General features: G+C 49.8%; 1 protein-coding gene across 2 annotated transcripts in view; it reads left to right on the top strand.

Moving 5' to 3' along the window:
- The window catches only part of LOC119963356 (short transient receptor potential channel 3), a 204,464-nt gene that overhangs the window by 153,505 nt on the left and 33,672 nt on the right, over positions 1–17,287 (top strand). For both annotated transcript variants that reach the window (XM_038792368.1, XM_038792367.1), the window contains 2 exons: positions 6,829–7,024; positions 10,354–10,575. In XM_038792368.1, the coding sequence (XP_038648296.1) occupies positions 6,829–7,024; positions 10,354–10,575 (418 nt within the window). The remainder of the gene's footprint in view (positions 1–6,828; positions 7,025–10,353; positions 10,576–17,287) is intronic.

The following is a 17,287-nucleotide window of genomic DNA, read 5'->3' as shown; positions in this document are numbered from 1 at the left end:
CCGCACAAAGATCTTCCTAATTTTGCTGCTAAATAGCCGAGCTTTAATTATTCTCCCTCCAGAGGAAATATCTTCTCTGAGATTACCCCATTGAATCCCGTTATCATTATAAATATCTGTTTGGATCTGTTTGGATCATTCCTCAATCATCTATACTTAAGGAAATCCAAGCTACGTTTATGCAGTCAGTCCGCATAACTTTTCCCTTTAAACTCTGGCTTTAAGCTTTGACAAATCTGTGCTGTACCCCTTCTAAGACCAAAAAAAAATTTCTGTGGTTCAGTTCCCAAAATCAATCACAATATTCCAGGTGGAGTCTGACCAAGACTGTGTACAACTGGAGCATAAGCTCCTTTCTTTTGTACTCCAACCCTCTTGAATTAAAGGCCAACATTCCATTAGCCTTTTTTTAAAAAAATAATTTTTATTGAAATTTTTCGATACAAACATTTACCCCTACTACATTTTAAATTATAACACAACAAATCCCCCCTGGAAAATCCTCCCCACGCCCTCCCCCGCGCGCACCCCCCCACCCTCCCCCCCCCCCCCCCCGCGCTACCAGTCTAGCAACCAAACCGTTTTTCCCTTTCTGCCGATGGCCTCGGGCAGTCATTGCCCGCGACCCCCCGCTGACGTGCTCCCTTCGTTGCTATCCCCCCCCCCCCTCCCTTCCCCCCCCCCCCCCCCCCCCCCTTTCTCCCCGGGTTGCTGCTGTTTCGGCCTCCAGTTCCTATCTCTGATCCAGAAAGTCAAGGAAGGGCTGCCACCGCCGGAAGAACCCCCGTACCGACCCTCTCAGGGCGAATTTGATTCTTTCCAATTGGATGAAGCTTGCCATGTCGTTTAACCAGGTGTTAACACTTGGTGGCCTTGTGTCCCTCCACTGAATCAAGATCCTTCTCCGAGCTACCAAGGACGCAAAGGCCAATATTCCGGCCTCCCCTGCCTCTTGTACTCCTGGCTCCACCCCAACCCCAAAAATCGCTAGCCCCCACCCTGGTTTGACCCTGGTTCCCACCACTCTCGATACCGTCCCCGCCACCCCCTCCCAGAACTCTTCCAGTGCCGGGCACATCCAGAACATATGTACATGGTTCGCAGGGCTTCCCGAACACCTAACACACCTGTCCTCACCCCCGAAGAACCGACTCATCCTAGTCCCCGTCATATGGGCTCTATGCAGCACCTTAAATTGGATGAGGCCCAACCTTGCGCACGACGACGATGAATTGACCCTCTCTAAGGCATCCGCCCATGTCCCATCTTCTATCTGCTCTCCCAGCTCCGCTTCCCACTTGTCTTTCAGCTCCTCTATCGATACCTCCTCCACCTCCTGCATTATTTTGTAGATGTCCGAGACCTTCCCTTCTCCGACCCAGACCCCTGACAGCACCCTATCACTCACCCCTCTATCGGGAAGCAAGGGAAATCCTTCCACCTGTCGTCTGGCAAATGCCTTCACCTGCAGGTATCTAAACGTGTTCCCCGGGGGGAGCTCAAATTTCTCCTCCAGCTCTCCCAGGCTCGCAAACCTCCCCTCTATGAACATGTCCCTCAGTTGCCTGATGCCCGCCCTGTGCCAGCTCTGGAATCCCCCGCCAGTGTTCCCCGGGACAAATCTGTGGTTCCCTCTCAGTGGCGCCGCCATCAGACCCCCCACTTCCCCCCTGTGTCGCCTCCACTGCCCCCAGATTTTAAGGGTGGCCGCCACTACCGGACTCGTGGTATACCTTGTGGGGGGGAGCGGCCATGGTGCCGTTACTAGCGCCCCCAGGCTTGTATTGCCGCAGGACGCCCTCTCCATACGTTTCCAAGCTGCCCCCTCCCCCTCCATCACCCACTTGCGCACCATCGATGCGTTCGCCGCCCAGTAGTACCCGGAAAGATTGGGTAGCGCTAATCCTCCACTGTCCCTACTCCGTTCCAAGAAAATCCTTCTCACTCTAGGGGTGCCATGTGCCCACACATAGCCCATAATGCTGCTAGTTACCTTCTTGAAGAAGGCCCTGGGGAGAAAGATGGGCAAGCACTGGAACAGAAACAAGAACCTCGGGAGGACCGTCATTTTGACTGACTGCACCCTCCCTGCTAGCGACAGCGGTACCATGTCCCACCTCTTGAACTCCTCCTCCATCTGTCCATTAGCCTTTTGAGTACCTTTTGTACTGTGGACTAATGTTTAATGATTTGTGTATGCGATGATTTAAAAATTAAGTCTGCAGGCCTCAGAGGTTCACTTCAAGAGCTTTATTAAGAAGATTGTTAGCACTACAGGCTGCTATGTTACACTGCCCAGTTGCCGGCGCAAATGGCTATGGCATCATGTGATCGGTCTCTTAAAGTGCTCCTGTTCCACTGCAAGGTTGCCAGTGTGGAAGCACTAGAAATATCATGAATACACAGCCTTTTTCTCCCTCTTTAAATCAAAGGTCCCAGACACAATAAACAGTAAAACATCAATAATCAATAAGCAACATGATCGATCAATCAACAACAACAGTCAATACATCAGACGCTTCGGATGTCATCGTTTTCTGTGTGGTTGTCAGCGAACCTCAGCCGTTTGTCTTTTAGTGCTTTCTGAAACTCTGGTGTCTTTGCCTTGGTTTGATGTCATCCATGGCCATATTAGTGTTCAACGTAGAGTTCTGAGGTTGACTCGGTGTCTGGTTCAATTAGTGTCAGGACCTCAGGAAGGTTCAAGTCGTCGCTTGCCACAGCTTGATTTGGACTCTTTTGTCGGTTCTGTTTCTAGCAGATTGGTACTGGTCACCAAAAGTGGATTTGCATTTATCCTCCATATTACATTGTGTCGCGTTTGTATGATGTAAGAGACTGCTCCTTTCTGTGCTAAAATGGTGGCAGGAATCCACTTTTCACGTGTGGTATAGTTCCTTGCTAGAACATCTTGATCCTGGTGAAAAACGCGTCTCGTCTTGCTACCTGCCATATGACCTGATCCTGCTGCTTTTTCTTCAGCAATTTATTTATCTTGGATGATTTTAGCGAATCGAATGCTGCGCATCGTTGATGTTTAACCATTAACAACACTGTAGAAACCTGGATTGTTGAGTGCGCAGTATTCCTGTACGTGAGCAGGAATTGGCTCAAACTTTGAGACAATAAACCTTGTTCTCTAGTTACCCTTGGCCAATGTTTCATTGTTCTGCTAGCCCATTTGTGGCAGGATGATAAGGAGCGATCGTATGTGTTGAATCCACTCTCCTTCAAGTCGTGTACGAACTCTTGTGAAATGAACTGTGGCCGATTATCGCTCACCAGTTGTTAACGGTAACCAAATCTGCTAAAAGTTTCACCCAATCTCTCAATTGCTTTCTCTGCTGACAGTGACTTCATGATGTTAACTTCAGGCTATTGAGCTTTGATGACAATGAGAAACATACGTCTTTTAAAAGGTCTGACTTAATCTATGTACGTTGCCAGACTCCTAAGTGACCCTCTTATGGACTGACCTGATTAACACTACACCCCTGTATGCTTCATCCGATGCCGGTGTTATGTAGTTACATTGTGTAACTTGTGTTGCCCTATGTATGTATAATGTATTTTCTTTTATTTCCTTTTCTTTTCATGTACTTAATGACCTGTTGAGCTGCTTGCAGAAAAATACTTTACACTGTACCTCGGCTCACGTGACATTAAAAATCCAAATCCAAACCCAAATCCACCGTCTGACCATCCAGTACTGGAGTGACCCAATATCAGTTTGCTGCAGCAACAATAACTAGTACATTTAATGACAGTTCGTCTTCAGATTGCGAATTGAATTCCTTCTCACTCCCCTTTTGTACCACATGGACGCATTTTCCTTTATTCAGTTTCCCATTTGATTTATTTGACTCCTGCTTTTTGAAACTTTTGCCTGAAACTTGCTTCTTTTTCCAACAAGTGTGTGCAATGTGGCCTCTTCTGCCACAATTTCTGCGCAGGATGGCTTTGCACCAAAAATCTGCTGCTGAATGCCCGGTTTTTGTACACCTATGGCAAGTGCAAGTCTGTGTCTGTGTTCGAGTTTCGGTGGAATTCTTGGTTCAAACTCAACAGTTGAAGTTTTTTTGACTGCAAATTCCATGGGCACAGCAACTCCCCAAGCTTTCTTTAAGGTCAGGTTGCTTTTGGTGAACAACTGCCATTGAATAGCACTGCTCCTTAAACTGCAGACTAATCTATCTCTGATGGTATTGTTTGACACATTCCCGGATTCACAGTTTTCAGCCAGTCTTTTCAGCGTAGCTACAAACTGCAATTCGTTCACCTTCTTGATTATGCTTATGAAACCTAAACCTTTCTGCGATGACTAAAGGTTTCGATGAATTGTAACCCTGCAATATTTCAACTATTTAATTGTAGGATTTTGTGGTTGGCTTTCCTGGCTGCAGCAGGCACCTCAAGAGGCTGAGTGTGCCCCCCAACCATTATACACACGTATGTTGGAACCTTTCTATCTGTTGCTATCTTGCTCGCTTGGGCAAAATAGTCAAATCTTTCTGTATACGAGTTCCATCGCTATATATTCAGATCAAATGGTCCCATGGCGCTAAGAACTCCTGCCATTTTTTACTCTAGAAGGGCCTGTGTATGCATGATGTGCCATGAATTTTTAACACTCTCTTGCTTCCTTTCTCCCCAAAATAAGACACAACCCAAGTTCAGCCTGTTTTCCTTTCATCTTTTATTACACCCCCCATGTCTAAATTTGTTGTTGCAACGTACTTTCTACTCATGGTGCTCCCGGTGCTATTATGGATCATTTCGGGCAGAGCCTGAGACGAGCTTCTTTGCAAAGTGGTTTTGTTCAGATTCTTTGCTGATTTTTCTAGTTCCTTTGGTGTTTGGCTCCCCTATGGCTAGCTTTCATGTAGCAATGATTTTAATGATTTATTTTTCTCTTTGGCTGCCAAAAATGCTGTTCGCCTACCTCGTCGCCAGTTAATGTGGTGGTTTCAAAATTAAGTCTGCGGGCCTCAGAGGTGCAAACAAATGAAAAGCTCTATTTGGAAAATGTTAACACTATAGACTGCTATGTTACACTGCCCGATTGCCCCGCAAACAGCCAATATTGTTATGTGATCGATCTCTTAAAGTGGTGAGGAAGCACTAGAAATACATGACGATACAACAGTGCACATGGGTTAGGGAATTGTCATGGTAATCGGTATTCAGCTCTCAACATATAATTGCCATTTTATGTCTTTGGGTCCCCACATGAAAGCTTTCCATCTCAGCTTTGTTATTACAGGATGGTACTGAACAACCGGCTCATTCTTGTGCGCCTTCTAACTATTCAGTACAGAAAGTCATTAATGGAGGCCTCGGAGAGAATTTTCAGTCTATCCTCACAATGAGGGACAATTTTCATGGGGAATCGGGAAACAAAACATGTATTTCACCCATAAAAAAGTTGGGGGGGGGGGGGGGGGGGGGAGCAAAACAGGTTATAGACTTTAAAAACGTTTTGCATTTACATCATACTTTTCATAACTCTGGGACATCTCAGAGCACTTTGCAGCCATTGAAGCACTTTTAAAATGTACTCACCATTGTGCTGTAGGAACAGTTACGAATAATTACAAAGTGGGAATGAGATTATTAAATAACTTGTATTTTTCTTATTTGAATGTGAGCAGTTTTAAGAATAAAATGGGTGAGCTAGAAGTACGGGGAGGAGATAAAAATTTATAGGAGTGACGGAAACCTGCTTAGACTCAAATGAAGATAATAGAGTTAATCTGCAGGGTTTTGTATGCTTTCAGATGAGTCAGAAAGTTAAGGCAGGATGTGGGGTGACTTTATTGCGAAACAAGGACTGATTAAGATGAAGCTGGATGCCGAAAGTATACTCAGTCCCTTTGGGTTAAGTTAAAGGACAGTACAGAGAAAGCATTAGTAAGAGCTAGGAATATGCAAATATATGTCAAAGGGAGTTGTTGCAGTTTTGTGGGAGATGATGACAAATGAGAGCCAAGGTTAGGTTGGGGAAGCAGAGATTGTTCTCCTTTGGACGGGGAAATTGAGGGAAGGTTTAATAGATATGGATAAGATTATTACAGATTTAGATACGGTATACAGAAAAAAGCTGTTCTCATTAGTTGATGGAATAAGGACCAGGGAGCGCACTTTTAAGGTTTTCGACAAGAGATGCAGGGAGGAAATGAGGAAAAAAATTTAATATGCAAAAAGTGTGAATGACCTTGAATTCTTTCCCTACAAAGGTGGTGACAATCAGTGATTTCAAAAAGAAATTGGATTTGCAGGACTTTGGGGATAGAACGAGGAAATGGGACTGACTGGATTAATTTACAGAGAGCCAGCATGAACTTAATGACCTGAATACCCTCCTCCTGTGCCCAGTGACTCAGCGTTCAATATTGATCCTGGGCGGACTCCAAAATTCCTCATATTAACTGGAATGAACAATGGGAACACTCTCCATGCGAGTTGGGACTTTTTGAACTTCTGAAGGACTAATTTCTAAAAGAATACATTAAAAAATCCACAAAGGGCAATGCAATATTGTATTTCAGGTTCAATTAATGAGGGCGCAATAAACAAAGTACAACAAAGGGAACACTTATAATTGAGTGAACATAAAGTTCGAACATAAGGATCAAAAACACAATGAAGCCAATTTAAAAAATAAAATTCCAACAATTTTATCCAGAAAATATTTTTGTGAGCCCAGTAAGTAGTGTGACAGTCAGGCCTTACCTTTACAAATATACCGTTTTTAACACTATGAACAGTTTTAACAAAGCATGCTGTCACAATGGCATCTAATAAAATTAAAACTATTGCCTCCCTCAGAGTTGAAGAAAGTTTCAAGACACTATTCTGGTCAATCTTTGGTTTGTCGGAAGTATCTTCTGTTGTTCTCAAATATGACCACAAATTCATCGAGAACATTGGATATATTTTGTATGGAATATACAATGTCACTATGGTGGTGGTCTTGCTCAACATGCTGATCGCCATGATCAATAGTTCATATCAGGAAATTGAGGTAGGACATGCTGTATGCTTTAAAACTTCAGTTTCTATAACGATATTGGTGTTAATTTTAACCACCTCGATGGGAGGAATTTGTGGGATGGATTTGAAATATCAGGTTTGTACAACACAACGTTCTGCCTGCCCCTTTAAATTTTAAAGTACAGATAGTGGGCAGCATGGTAGCACAGTGGTTAGCACTGTTGCTTCACAGCTCCAGGATCGCAGGTTCGATTCCCGGGCTTGGGTCACTGTATGTGCGGAGTCTGGACATTCTCCCCGTGTTTGTGTGGGTTTCCTCTGGGTGCTCTGGTTTTCTCCCACAGTCCAAAGATGTGCAGGTTAGGTGGATTGGTCATGATAAATTGCCCTTAGTGTCCAAAAAAGGTTAGGTGGGGTTACTGGGTTATACGGATAGGGTGGAGTTGTGGGCTGAAGTAGGGTGCTCTTTCCAAGAGCCGGTGCAGACTTGATGGGTCGAATGGCCTCCTTCTGCACTGTAAATTCTATGATTCTATATTAGACCATGGATCAAAGGCAGGCATGTGCCTAATTAATATACAAAATTTGCAGCCTGATAAAATCATGGTGCTGTGACTTAAATTTGACGGTAACTGTGAAGAAGGCGGTTTCCTGGCACCAGCTCCGCAAGTGGTTCGTTTTGCACAATTTGTGGATCAGGATGAAGTGGAATTCACCCCCACCTGCCACATAGCCAACGAGGAATCTTCTGGCCTTCCTGTGTCACCAAGCTTTCCCCCACCCTTCCTCATGCTAACCTTCCCATAGCCCCCCCTAATCACTGATGCCTCCTTCGGAATGCTGGGAACTGCCCCTGGGATCCCTAGCTGCAGCCTCCAGCTGTCTTGAGCCCCTCCTGCCTACAGGCCTTGCTGACAATTTGGCCAGCTACTTGGAGGGAGATGGCCCAATAATATGTTAACGAGGTCCTCTAATTAAAATCAGAAAGGCCATCACGTTCCTGGCCTTGTCGGGTTCTTCAGCTATTTAGGTCTCCCCTGAATCCTCCCCAACTCCCGATTAATATCAGGGCAGTTATGTCTATCACCCTTCAAGCCTGCATTTTGTATAACACAGTCAGTGTAGGTGGAAATAAGTTTTGTCCCCAACTTACACAGGGAATCAGTATTAAATACTCCCAGGCCTGACAGCATTGCAAAATGCCACCTTCTGCTTCTAAAGACACCGTTAAATAAATCTGTGCCATTTTGTGTCATTTCTATCATTTCTCATGGGCTATCTTTGTGAAATTATATTTTAATATCAAATTACATAATTTGTCTTTGTTGCACAATACAAACTGAACCAAGTAGCCGGGTCTACGTGGTGGCACAGTGGTTAGCACTGCTGCCTTACAGCACCAGGGACCCGAGTTTGATTCCAGCCTTGGGTGACTGTCTGTGTGGAGTTTGCACTTTTTCCCTGTGTCTGTGTGGGTTTCCTCCGGGTGCTCCGGTTTCCTCCCACAGTCCAAAGATATGCAGGTTAGGTGGGATTGGCTGTGATAAAATTGCCCCTTAGTGTCCAGGGATGTACAGGTTAGGTGAGGTCATGGGGATAGGGCAGGGGAATCGGCCCAGATTGGGTGCTCTTTCAGAGGGTCGGTGCAGACCCGATGGGCTGAATGACCTCCTTCTGCAATGTAGGGATTCTATGATTCCTCCAATTGCACTTTGTTTGCAGCCATCTTGGAGAGCAGAAATATGTGGACTGGTATTGAACAAATCAATGGAAAGTGTATAAATCCACTGCTTGATTGCACACAATTTGTCGTATCTCATTAGGGGAGCGGGCAACACTGTTTCCAGGCAGCCACAATACTTTATCAGGCGTCCTGACCAAAAGAGGTGCATTGGAATGGGACAAGTGACATTGATCAGGAGTGAAGTAATGCTGATCAGGGAGACAGATTATGATGATCAGGGATTCATAGAGGTGGTGATTAGCTGGATGGAGGTTAACAATGGCAATTGGGAGGGGACAGAGTGGTGCAGATCAGGGAAAGCAATGACGATTATAGAATGGGGTGGCAGCGATCAGGGAGAGTGGTGGCGATTATGTGGAGGTGGAAATATGCTGATTAAGGAGGTGAGCAATGGTAATCGGGGTGCGGGGTGATGCAGAATTGACAATTGGGGTATTTATGGACATCACAGTGAACAGCAGTGATGATCGGGGGGTAGTGAGGGTGGAGATATGACAATGTGGAGATGGAGCGGTGAAGATTGGTGCAATGGAGTTATAGCAATTGGGGGGGGGGGGGGGGGGGGGGGGGGGGGGGGGAGAGACCGATAGTGATCAGGGGGCAGTGATAATGATTGGGAAGAAAGATAGCAAGTGAGTGGTGTAAATGGAAACGGAGGGGGCAGTGGTTGTGCAAATGGAAACGGAGGGGGCAGTGGTTGTGCAAATGGAAACGGAGGGGGCAGTGGTTGTGCAAATGGAAACGGAGGGGGCAGTGGTTGTGCAAATGGAAACGGAGGGGGCAGTGGTTGTGCAAATGGAAACGGACGGGGCAGTGGTTGTGCAAATGGAAACGGAGGGGGCAGTGGTTGTGCAAATGGAAACGGAGGGGGCAGTGGTTGCGCAAATGGAAACGGAGGGGGCAGTGGTTGTGCAAATGGAAACGGAGGGGGCAGTGGTTGTGCAAATGGAAGCTGAGGGGGCAGTGGTGGTGCAAATGGAAGCTGAGGGGGCAGTGGTTGTGCAAATGGCAACTGAAGGAGCAGTGGTGGTGATCAGTGGAGCAGCAGTGGCAACTGGGCAAAGAGCAGTGTTGACCAGACTGAGTGATGGTCAATGGGCAGAGATGGATATACAGTAAATGTTGGGGAGGGAAACGTAATTTCATAGAATTTTCATAGAATTTACAGTGCAGAAGGAGGCCATTCGGCCCATCGAATCTGCACCGGCTCTTGTCAAGAGCACCCTATCCAAGGTCAACACCTCCACCCTATCCCCATAACCCAGTAACCCCACCCAACACTAAGGGCAATTTTAGACACCAAGGGCAATTTATCATGACCAATCCACCTAACCTGCACATCTTTGGACTGTTTGTACTTTCGTGTCTAAATAACTTCACAAATACACTTTTATTTGCTTGTTTCCCCAGCCGCTTGTTTCTCCCGCCGCTTATCAATGGGATTTCCCACTGAAGCCACTCCACACTGCTGGGAAACCCGCGGGAGGAGGTGCACTGCCGGCGGGAACGGAAAATCCCAACGGCCAGAGAATTCCGGTCCAGAACTTCTGACAGTTTTTAAAATTCTTTTTGCCATTTTTATTCTGACCATGTCTTTGATTTCTATTTTCCCTCAGGATGATGCTGATGTCGAATGGAAATTTGCTCGTTCAAAGCTGTGGTTGTTCTACTTTGACCACGGGAAAACATTGCCCCCTCCATTCAGTCTTATGCCTACTCCAAAAGCATGCATCAGTTTAATACTAAGAATCAAAAACTGTCTCTTTGGTCTGTTCAAATGCAGAAGGAAAAGACTGAAGAGAGATGTAGAAATTGGAATGTTGAATTCAAAGTCCAGGGTACGTACTTAAAGGGTTTAAAAAGACCTGCATTTATATAGCATCTTGCACTTCAGGGCGCCCCACAGTGCGTTACGGCTAATGAAGTGCTTTTAAAATATCAGCACTGTTTTCAATAATAAAATGACGCCATGATGCGACCATCAATTCACGCGAGACAGAGAGTTGAAGTGAACAGTGGCTATAATCGACGCGAACAGTGCCTGCCGCGCCTGCTCTGCAAGTGAAAGCCGCCTACAGGGCAGCTGCTCTTTATACCTCCCCTCAAGGGGGCGGAGCCCACAAGGGCACCAACATGATACATTCCGTGTAGTACAGTACAATGGTCCACAGGTGGAGCTCACATGGGCAACAGCGTGATACAACGTAATACAGTGGTGAATGGTTAGTACAATACGTTCACCACACACCATCATCTGTTTTTGAACTATTGGTTGAAGGATAAACATTGACCAGGACACCAAGGTGGACAACCAAGATAAAATGGTGTCATGAAATCTCCGTCCAATCAAGAGGGCGTACAGGGCTTCAGAAACTCCTACCGTGCACAGCACCCTCAGCATGCCTGTGTACAGTATTAGCCCGTAGTGTGTGGTCAAGTCCCTGGAGTGCTGCTTGAGTGCGCAAACCTCAGACACAGATGTAAGAGTATTACCTAATGTAGCTGACATGGTAATTTCCCTTAACACTTGTTTGACCTGACAGTGGTTTTCACACTGCGTTGGCTACTGATAGGTCCACCAGTCAGCCTATCAGCAGCCAATGCAGTAAGAAACTGGACACCGCTGATTGGATGAGCTGAAAATAGAGACATGGGGCAGGATTCTCCGGTTCCCCAGCCGTCTTTCTCAGCCGCATGCCATTCGCTGACAGTGGGTTTCAATCTTCCCGCCACTTGCCAATAGGATTTTCCATTGAAGTCACCTCACGCCGCTGGGAAACGCGCGGGCAGAGGTGCGCTGCCGGCGGGAAAAGTGAATCGTGACAACTGGAAAATTCCGGCCAAAATCAGTCAGCAGCACAATCAGTGCGAGAGTGAACGTGACCGAGCGGCAGAGCGAAGTAGGCTGCAGCCACAGGTCAGAGGGATGGCTGATTTGGAGGCTAGAACAAGGAGATGGAAAAGGAGGCCAGGAGAACAGGGAGAGGGGGCCAAGCCCGGGGGAGCGGGAGGCTGGGGAAGCGGAGGCTGTGGACTGTAGCCCTGGGAGTGGAGATCGGAGTGCAGCATACGAGAGAGGGAGAGGCAGGAGTATAAGTGGGAGACAGTGAGGGGGACAGGTGGGGGTGTCGGTGGGCAGGGGAGACAGAGAGAGGTGGGAGTGTGAGCGGGAGATAGAGGACACGATCGAACAGCCATGCTACACCTGAAAAGCAGCTCGCCGCGGGTGTAATGAGGCCGCAGAAGCCGGGAGAACTCGCTCCCAGGATCTACCCGGTTCACAATGCCTCGCCAAATCTAACGCAATCTCGCGAGATGCTGCAATATAAATCCTGCCCAATGTGATGGGGTCACATTTTGGCAAATTTGCATATTAGAGCAAGACAGCTAGTCTCACCTTAATATGCAGTTTCCGGAGGCACCCGAGGCGTTGGGATCCCTTTGACTTGGAGACCTTGGGTGAGCGCTGTTCAGTACTGGTCTCCACAAATGGGGACCAGATGGAACGGCACCCAGGGGATTGGAGGCTCACAACTGTATGCCCTTTAGGCAGGGTGCCATCTGGGCACCCTGGCACTGCCAGTTTGGAACCCTTGCGGTGTCATATGGGTGTCAGCCTGACACTGACAAGCTGGCATTTTTCACGCAGTGGCAATTGGGATGGGGGGCCTGGGGATGGGGGGCCTGGGGGTGGGGGGCCTGGGGGTGGGGGGCCTGGGGATGGGGGGCCTGGGGATGGGGGGCCTGGGGATGGGGGGGCCTGGGATGGGGGGGCCTGGGGATGGGGGGCCTGGGGATGCCCTCATAATGAGTTGCCGTCCTGACTGTTAAGTGGGGGTTACGGGGATAGGGTAGATATGTGAGCTTGAGTAGGGTGCTCTTTGCAACGGCCAGTGCAGACCCGATGGGCCGAATGGCCTCCTTCTGCACTGTAAATTCTTTTGTTTTTAGAAATTTTTTTTTTGAACAAAGTATATTTCCTGTTATGTACACAGGATAAGAGACATATATATATATATATACACACATATATAGAAGAGAAGGGCACACCCAAACATACCAAAGAAAAGAAAATAGTAAATAATTTTAAAAATACAATGAAAAATAAAATAGAATAACTGGTAGGGTAATATGCACCAGCTCAACAGCAGCAACTCTGTACACCTGGCAAAATTATTTACAACACATAAGTGGGCGACTGTTGGTGGTTGGGGCGGGGGGGGGGGGGGGGGGGGGGGGGGGGAGACTGGGGAGGTAAATATACATTTGGGTGTCGGAGAAACAATTACAGTGGGCAATACCCGAATGGGTTTGGTGTTGGTGTCGCTTGCTTCTCCCGTACGGATCTTGCTGCCGTCTCGCCGTCCCCCCCCCCCCCCCCCCCCCCCCCCTCCTGTGATTCACCTTTTTTTCCTCTTAGGTTTAGCTGTCGTCCCCCCCGTCCCCCCCCCCCCCCCCCGTCCCCGTCCCCCCGGCTCCCGGTCTATCTCTCCCTCTCATGCTTTGGCGACTTCCCCTGATTCTTGGCTACCTGGCCATTCTTCTGCTTGTTTGTTGGCCACAAACAGGTCCCGGAACAATTGCATGAATGGCTCCCATGATCTGTGGAAGCCATCATCTGACCTTTGGATGGCAAATTTTATTTTCTCCATTTGGAGTGATTCCGAGAGGTCGGACAGCCAGTCTGCAGCTTTAGGTGGCGCTGCTGACCGCCAGCTGAACAGGATTCTACGGCAGGCGATCAGGGAGGCAGGGACGCAGACGGCTCAGGCCGGGGAGATTCGGGAGCTGCGGCACAAGGCCTCGGAGAATGAGGATGAGCTTTTGGGCCTGGCAGTGAAAGTGGAGTTGCACGAGGCACTGCACAAGAAATGGCAGACGAGGAGATGGAGAACCGCTCCCACCGGAAGAAACTACGTATTTTGGGCCTCTCGGAGGGGCTGGAAGGTTCGGATTTGGCGGCCTATGTGGTCCTAATGTTAAACTCGCTGATGGGTGCAGGGTCGTTTCGTGGTCCCCTGGAGCTGGAAGGTGCCCAGAGAGTGCTTCAGCGGAAGCCCAGGCCGAACGAACCGCCCAGGGTGGTGCTGGTCCGTTTTCACCGCTTGGTTGACCGGGAGTGCGTGTTGAGGTAGTCGAAGGAGAGGAGCAGCAGGTGGGAGAATGCGGACGTTCAGATTTTTCAGGACTGGAGCGCGGAGGTGGCAAGGAGAAGGGCTGGCTTTCATCGAGCGAAGGGAGTGCGCCACAGGAAGGGGGTGAAGTTTGGCCTTCTACAGCCGGCTCGCCTCTGGGTCACGTACAAGGACCGCCAGCGCTACTTTGACTCTCCGGAGGAGGCCTGGGCTTTTGTCCAGGCTGAGAACTTGGATTCGGACTGAGGACTGGGGGGCTGGGGGGAAATGTACTTTGCTTGGAGGCTTTGTCCTCTTGGGTATCCTTTCGCCCTTAGTGGCTGTGTTTGCTGATGGTTGTTTCCTGTTTGTTTCCGCCGTTTTTGCTATTTGAGTTATGGTTATTTCGGTTCTTTCGGGGTTTCTTTGAGGCTGTTGGTTATTTATTGTGGTGGGTTTTTTTTCCCACTGGTGGGTTGGGGAGTAGTTTGGGGTCTTGGTGGGTCATGTGTCCGTCTTTTTCCCGCGTGTTGGGTCGAGGGACGGGGCTCGGGTTGGCAGCGCGGGCTTTCTTCCCGTGCCGGAGGAATTGGGGGCGGGGCCGGCGCTGGGAGGGAGGGATTGGCGGCTGTGTTGCATCCGGGTGGGGGGGGTCGTGGTTATGGCGGGAGTAGCCGGGGTCAGCAGAAGTCAGCTGACTCACGGAAGTATAATGTTGGGGGTAACGCAGCTAGGGGGGCCCTAGTTTGGGGGGGTGTGGGGGGGTTTGGGGGGGGTGCCGGGTTGTTGCTGCAGGGACTGTGACGGAATGGATGGTGAAGGGGGGGGTTGGGAGGGGGGTTTGCCACCGTGTGGAGCGGGCATGGGGGGTTCCCCGGGCACGTGGTGGGTTGGGGAAGGACTATGGCTGATCGGTGTAGAGGGAAGGGGACGGCCCCTCGGGTTCGGTTGGTCACATGGAACACCATGTAGGGTGTTCTCCTTTTTCCCCCATGTTCATAAGGCGTACTCCCGGATTGACTTTTTCGTGCTTAGCAGGGCGCTGATCCCGAGAGTGGTGGGGGCGGAGTATTCGGCGATAGCCATTTCTGATCATGCTCCACATTTGGTGGATCTGGAGCTGGGGGAGGGGAAGGATCAACGCTCGCTGTGGAGGTTGGATGTGGGGCTTTTGGCAGAGGAGGAAGTGTGCGGTCGGATCCGTAGGGGTATCGAGGGGTATCTGGAAACCAATGACAACGGGGAGGTGCAGGTTGGGATGGTTTGGGAAGCGCTAAAGGCAGTGGTTAGAGGGGAACTGATATCTATTCGGGTGCACAGGGAGAGGGGGGGAGAGGGTCGAGAGGGAGAGGCTGGTGGAGGAGATGGTCAGGGTGGATAGGAGATATGCAGACACCCCGGAGGAGGGGCTTCTGAGGGAGCGGCGCCGTCTCCAAGCGGAGTTTGACATTTTAACCACCCGTAAGGCGGAGGTGCAGTGGAGGAGGGCACAGGGGGCGGTGTATGAGTACGGGGAGAAGGCAAGCCGGATGTTGGCCCACCAGCTCCGGAAGCGGGAGGCAGCTAGAGAAATTGGGGGAGCCACGGATGCGGGTGGGAACTTAGTGTGGGGTGGAAAGGACATCAATGGGGTGTTCAGATCCTTTTACGAGGGGCTGTATCGGGCGGTACCCCCCGGGGAAGCAGGCAGGATAAGCTTTTTGGATAAGCTGGAGTTCCCAAGAGTAGGGGACGAGCGGGTGGCGGGTTTGGGGGCCCCAATTGAGTTGGAGGAGTTGGTGGAGGCGCTGGGAAGCATGCAGACAGGGAAAGCGCCAGGGCCTGACGGGTTCCCGGTGGAATTTTATAAGAAATTTTCAGATTTGCTGGGGCCACTGCTGGTGAGGACCCTGAATGAGGCCAGGGAGGGGGGGGCTTTGCCCCCAACAATGTCCAGGGCAATTATCTCTTTGCTCCTGAAGCGGGACAAGGACCCCCTTCAGTGTGGGTCTTACAGGCCGATCTCACTCCTTAACGTATATGTCAAGTTGTTGGCAAAGGTGCTGTCCAGGACGGTCGAGGATGTGGTCCCGACGGTGATTCATGAGGACCAAACGGGGTTTGTAAAGGGGAGACAATTGAATGCCAACGTGCGGAGGCTCCTGAATGTTATGATGATGGCGCCGGTGGTTGGGGAGTCAGAAATAGTGCCGTCCATGGATGCGGAGAAAGCTTTTGATAGGGTGGAGTGGAGTTACCTGTGGGAGGTGTTGCGGAGGTTTGGGTTTGGTGAGGGGTTCATTAGCTGGGTGAGGTTGCTGTACAGCTGCCCGGTGGCGGGGGCTATGCATAGGCTTATCTTTTCGAGGCTGGTGGGGCAGATGGAGGAGGAGTTCAGGAGGTGGGATGCGCTTCCGCTCTCGTTGGTGGGCAGGGTCCAGTCGGTTAAAATGACGGTGCTCCCGAGGTTTTTGTTTCTTTTCCAGTGCCTCCCCATGTTGATCCTGAAGGCTTTTTTTAGAAGGGTGAATAAGTCGATTCTGGGGTTTGTGTGGGCGCGGAAGGCCCCGAGAGTAAGGAGGGTATCTTTGGAGCGAAGAAGGGAGGTAGGGGGCCTGGCACTGCCCAACCTGTGTGGATATTATTGGGCGGCGAACGTGGCGATGATTCGCAGGTGGGTGACGGAAGGGGAGGGTGACGCATGGAAGAGGCTGGAGGTGGCATCCTGTGCGGGTACGAATCTGGAGGCCTTGGTGACGGCCCCACTTCCACTCCCCCCCCGGCAAAGTACTCCACGAGTCCGGTGGTGGTTGCGTCCCTCAAAATCTGGGGACAGTGGAGGCGGCATAGGGAGGAAGTGAAGGCCTCAGTTTGGGCCCCGATACGGGGCAATCACCGTTTTGCGCCAGGGAGAACGGGTGGGGTATTTGGGAGTTGGCACAGGGCAGGCATCAGACAGTTTGGGGACCTCTTCTTGGATGGGAAGTTCGCGACTCTGGAGGAGCTGGTGGGGAAGTGGAACCTCCCCCCTGGGAACGCTTTTAGGTATATGCAGGTCAGGGACTTTGTTAAGAGGCAGGTGGAGGAGTTTCCGTGGCTGCCGCCAAGGGGGGGTGCAGGACAGGGTGCTTTCGGGGACGTGGGTCGGGGAAGGGAAGATCTCGGCTATTTACCAACTGATGCAGGAGGAGGAGGAGGCCTCAGTAGATGAGCTCAAAGCGAAATGGGAGGAAGAGCTAGGGGAAGAGATTGAGGATGGGACATGGTCGGACGCCCTGGAGACGGTGAATTCTTCCTCCTCTTGCGCATGGCTCAGCCTAATTCAGCTGAAGGTGCTGCACAGGGCTCACATGACGGGGGCAAGGATGAGCCGGTTTTTCGGAGGGGAAGACAGGTGTGGGAGGTGTCGGGTGGCCCGGCAAACCACACCCATATGTTTTGGGCATGTCCGGCTCTG

Source organism: Scyliorhinus canicula, chromosome 3, assembly GCF_902713615.1.
Source record: "Scyliorhinus canicula chromosome 3, sScyCan1.1, whole genome shotgun sequence".
In the NCBI taxonomy this organism is placed as follows: Eukaryota; Metazoa; Chordata; class Chondrichthyes; order Carcharhiniformes; family Scyliorhinidae; genus Scyliorhinus; species Scyliorhinus canicula.
The sequence above is the reverse complement of the archived record's forward strand: the minus strand, read 5'-3'. Positions and strand labels throughout refer to the sequence as shown.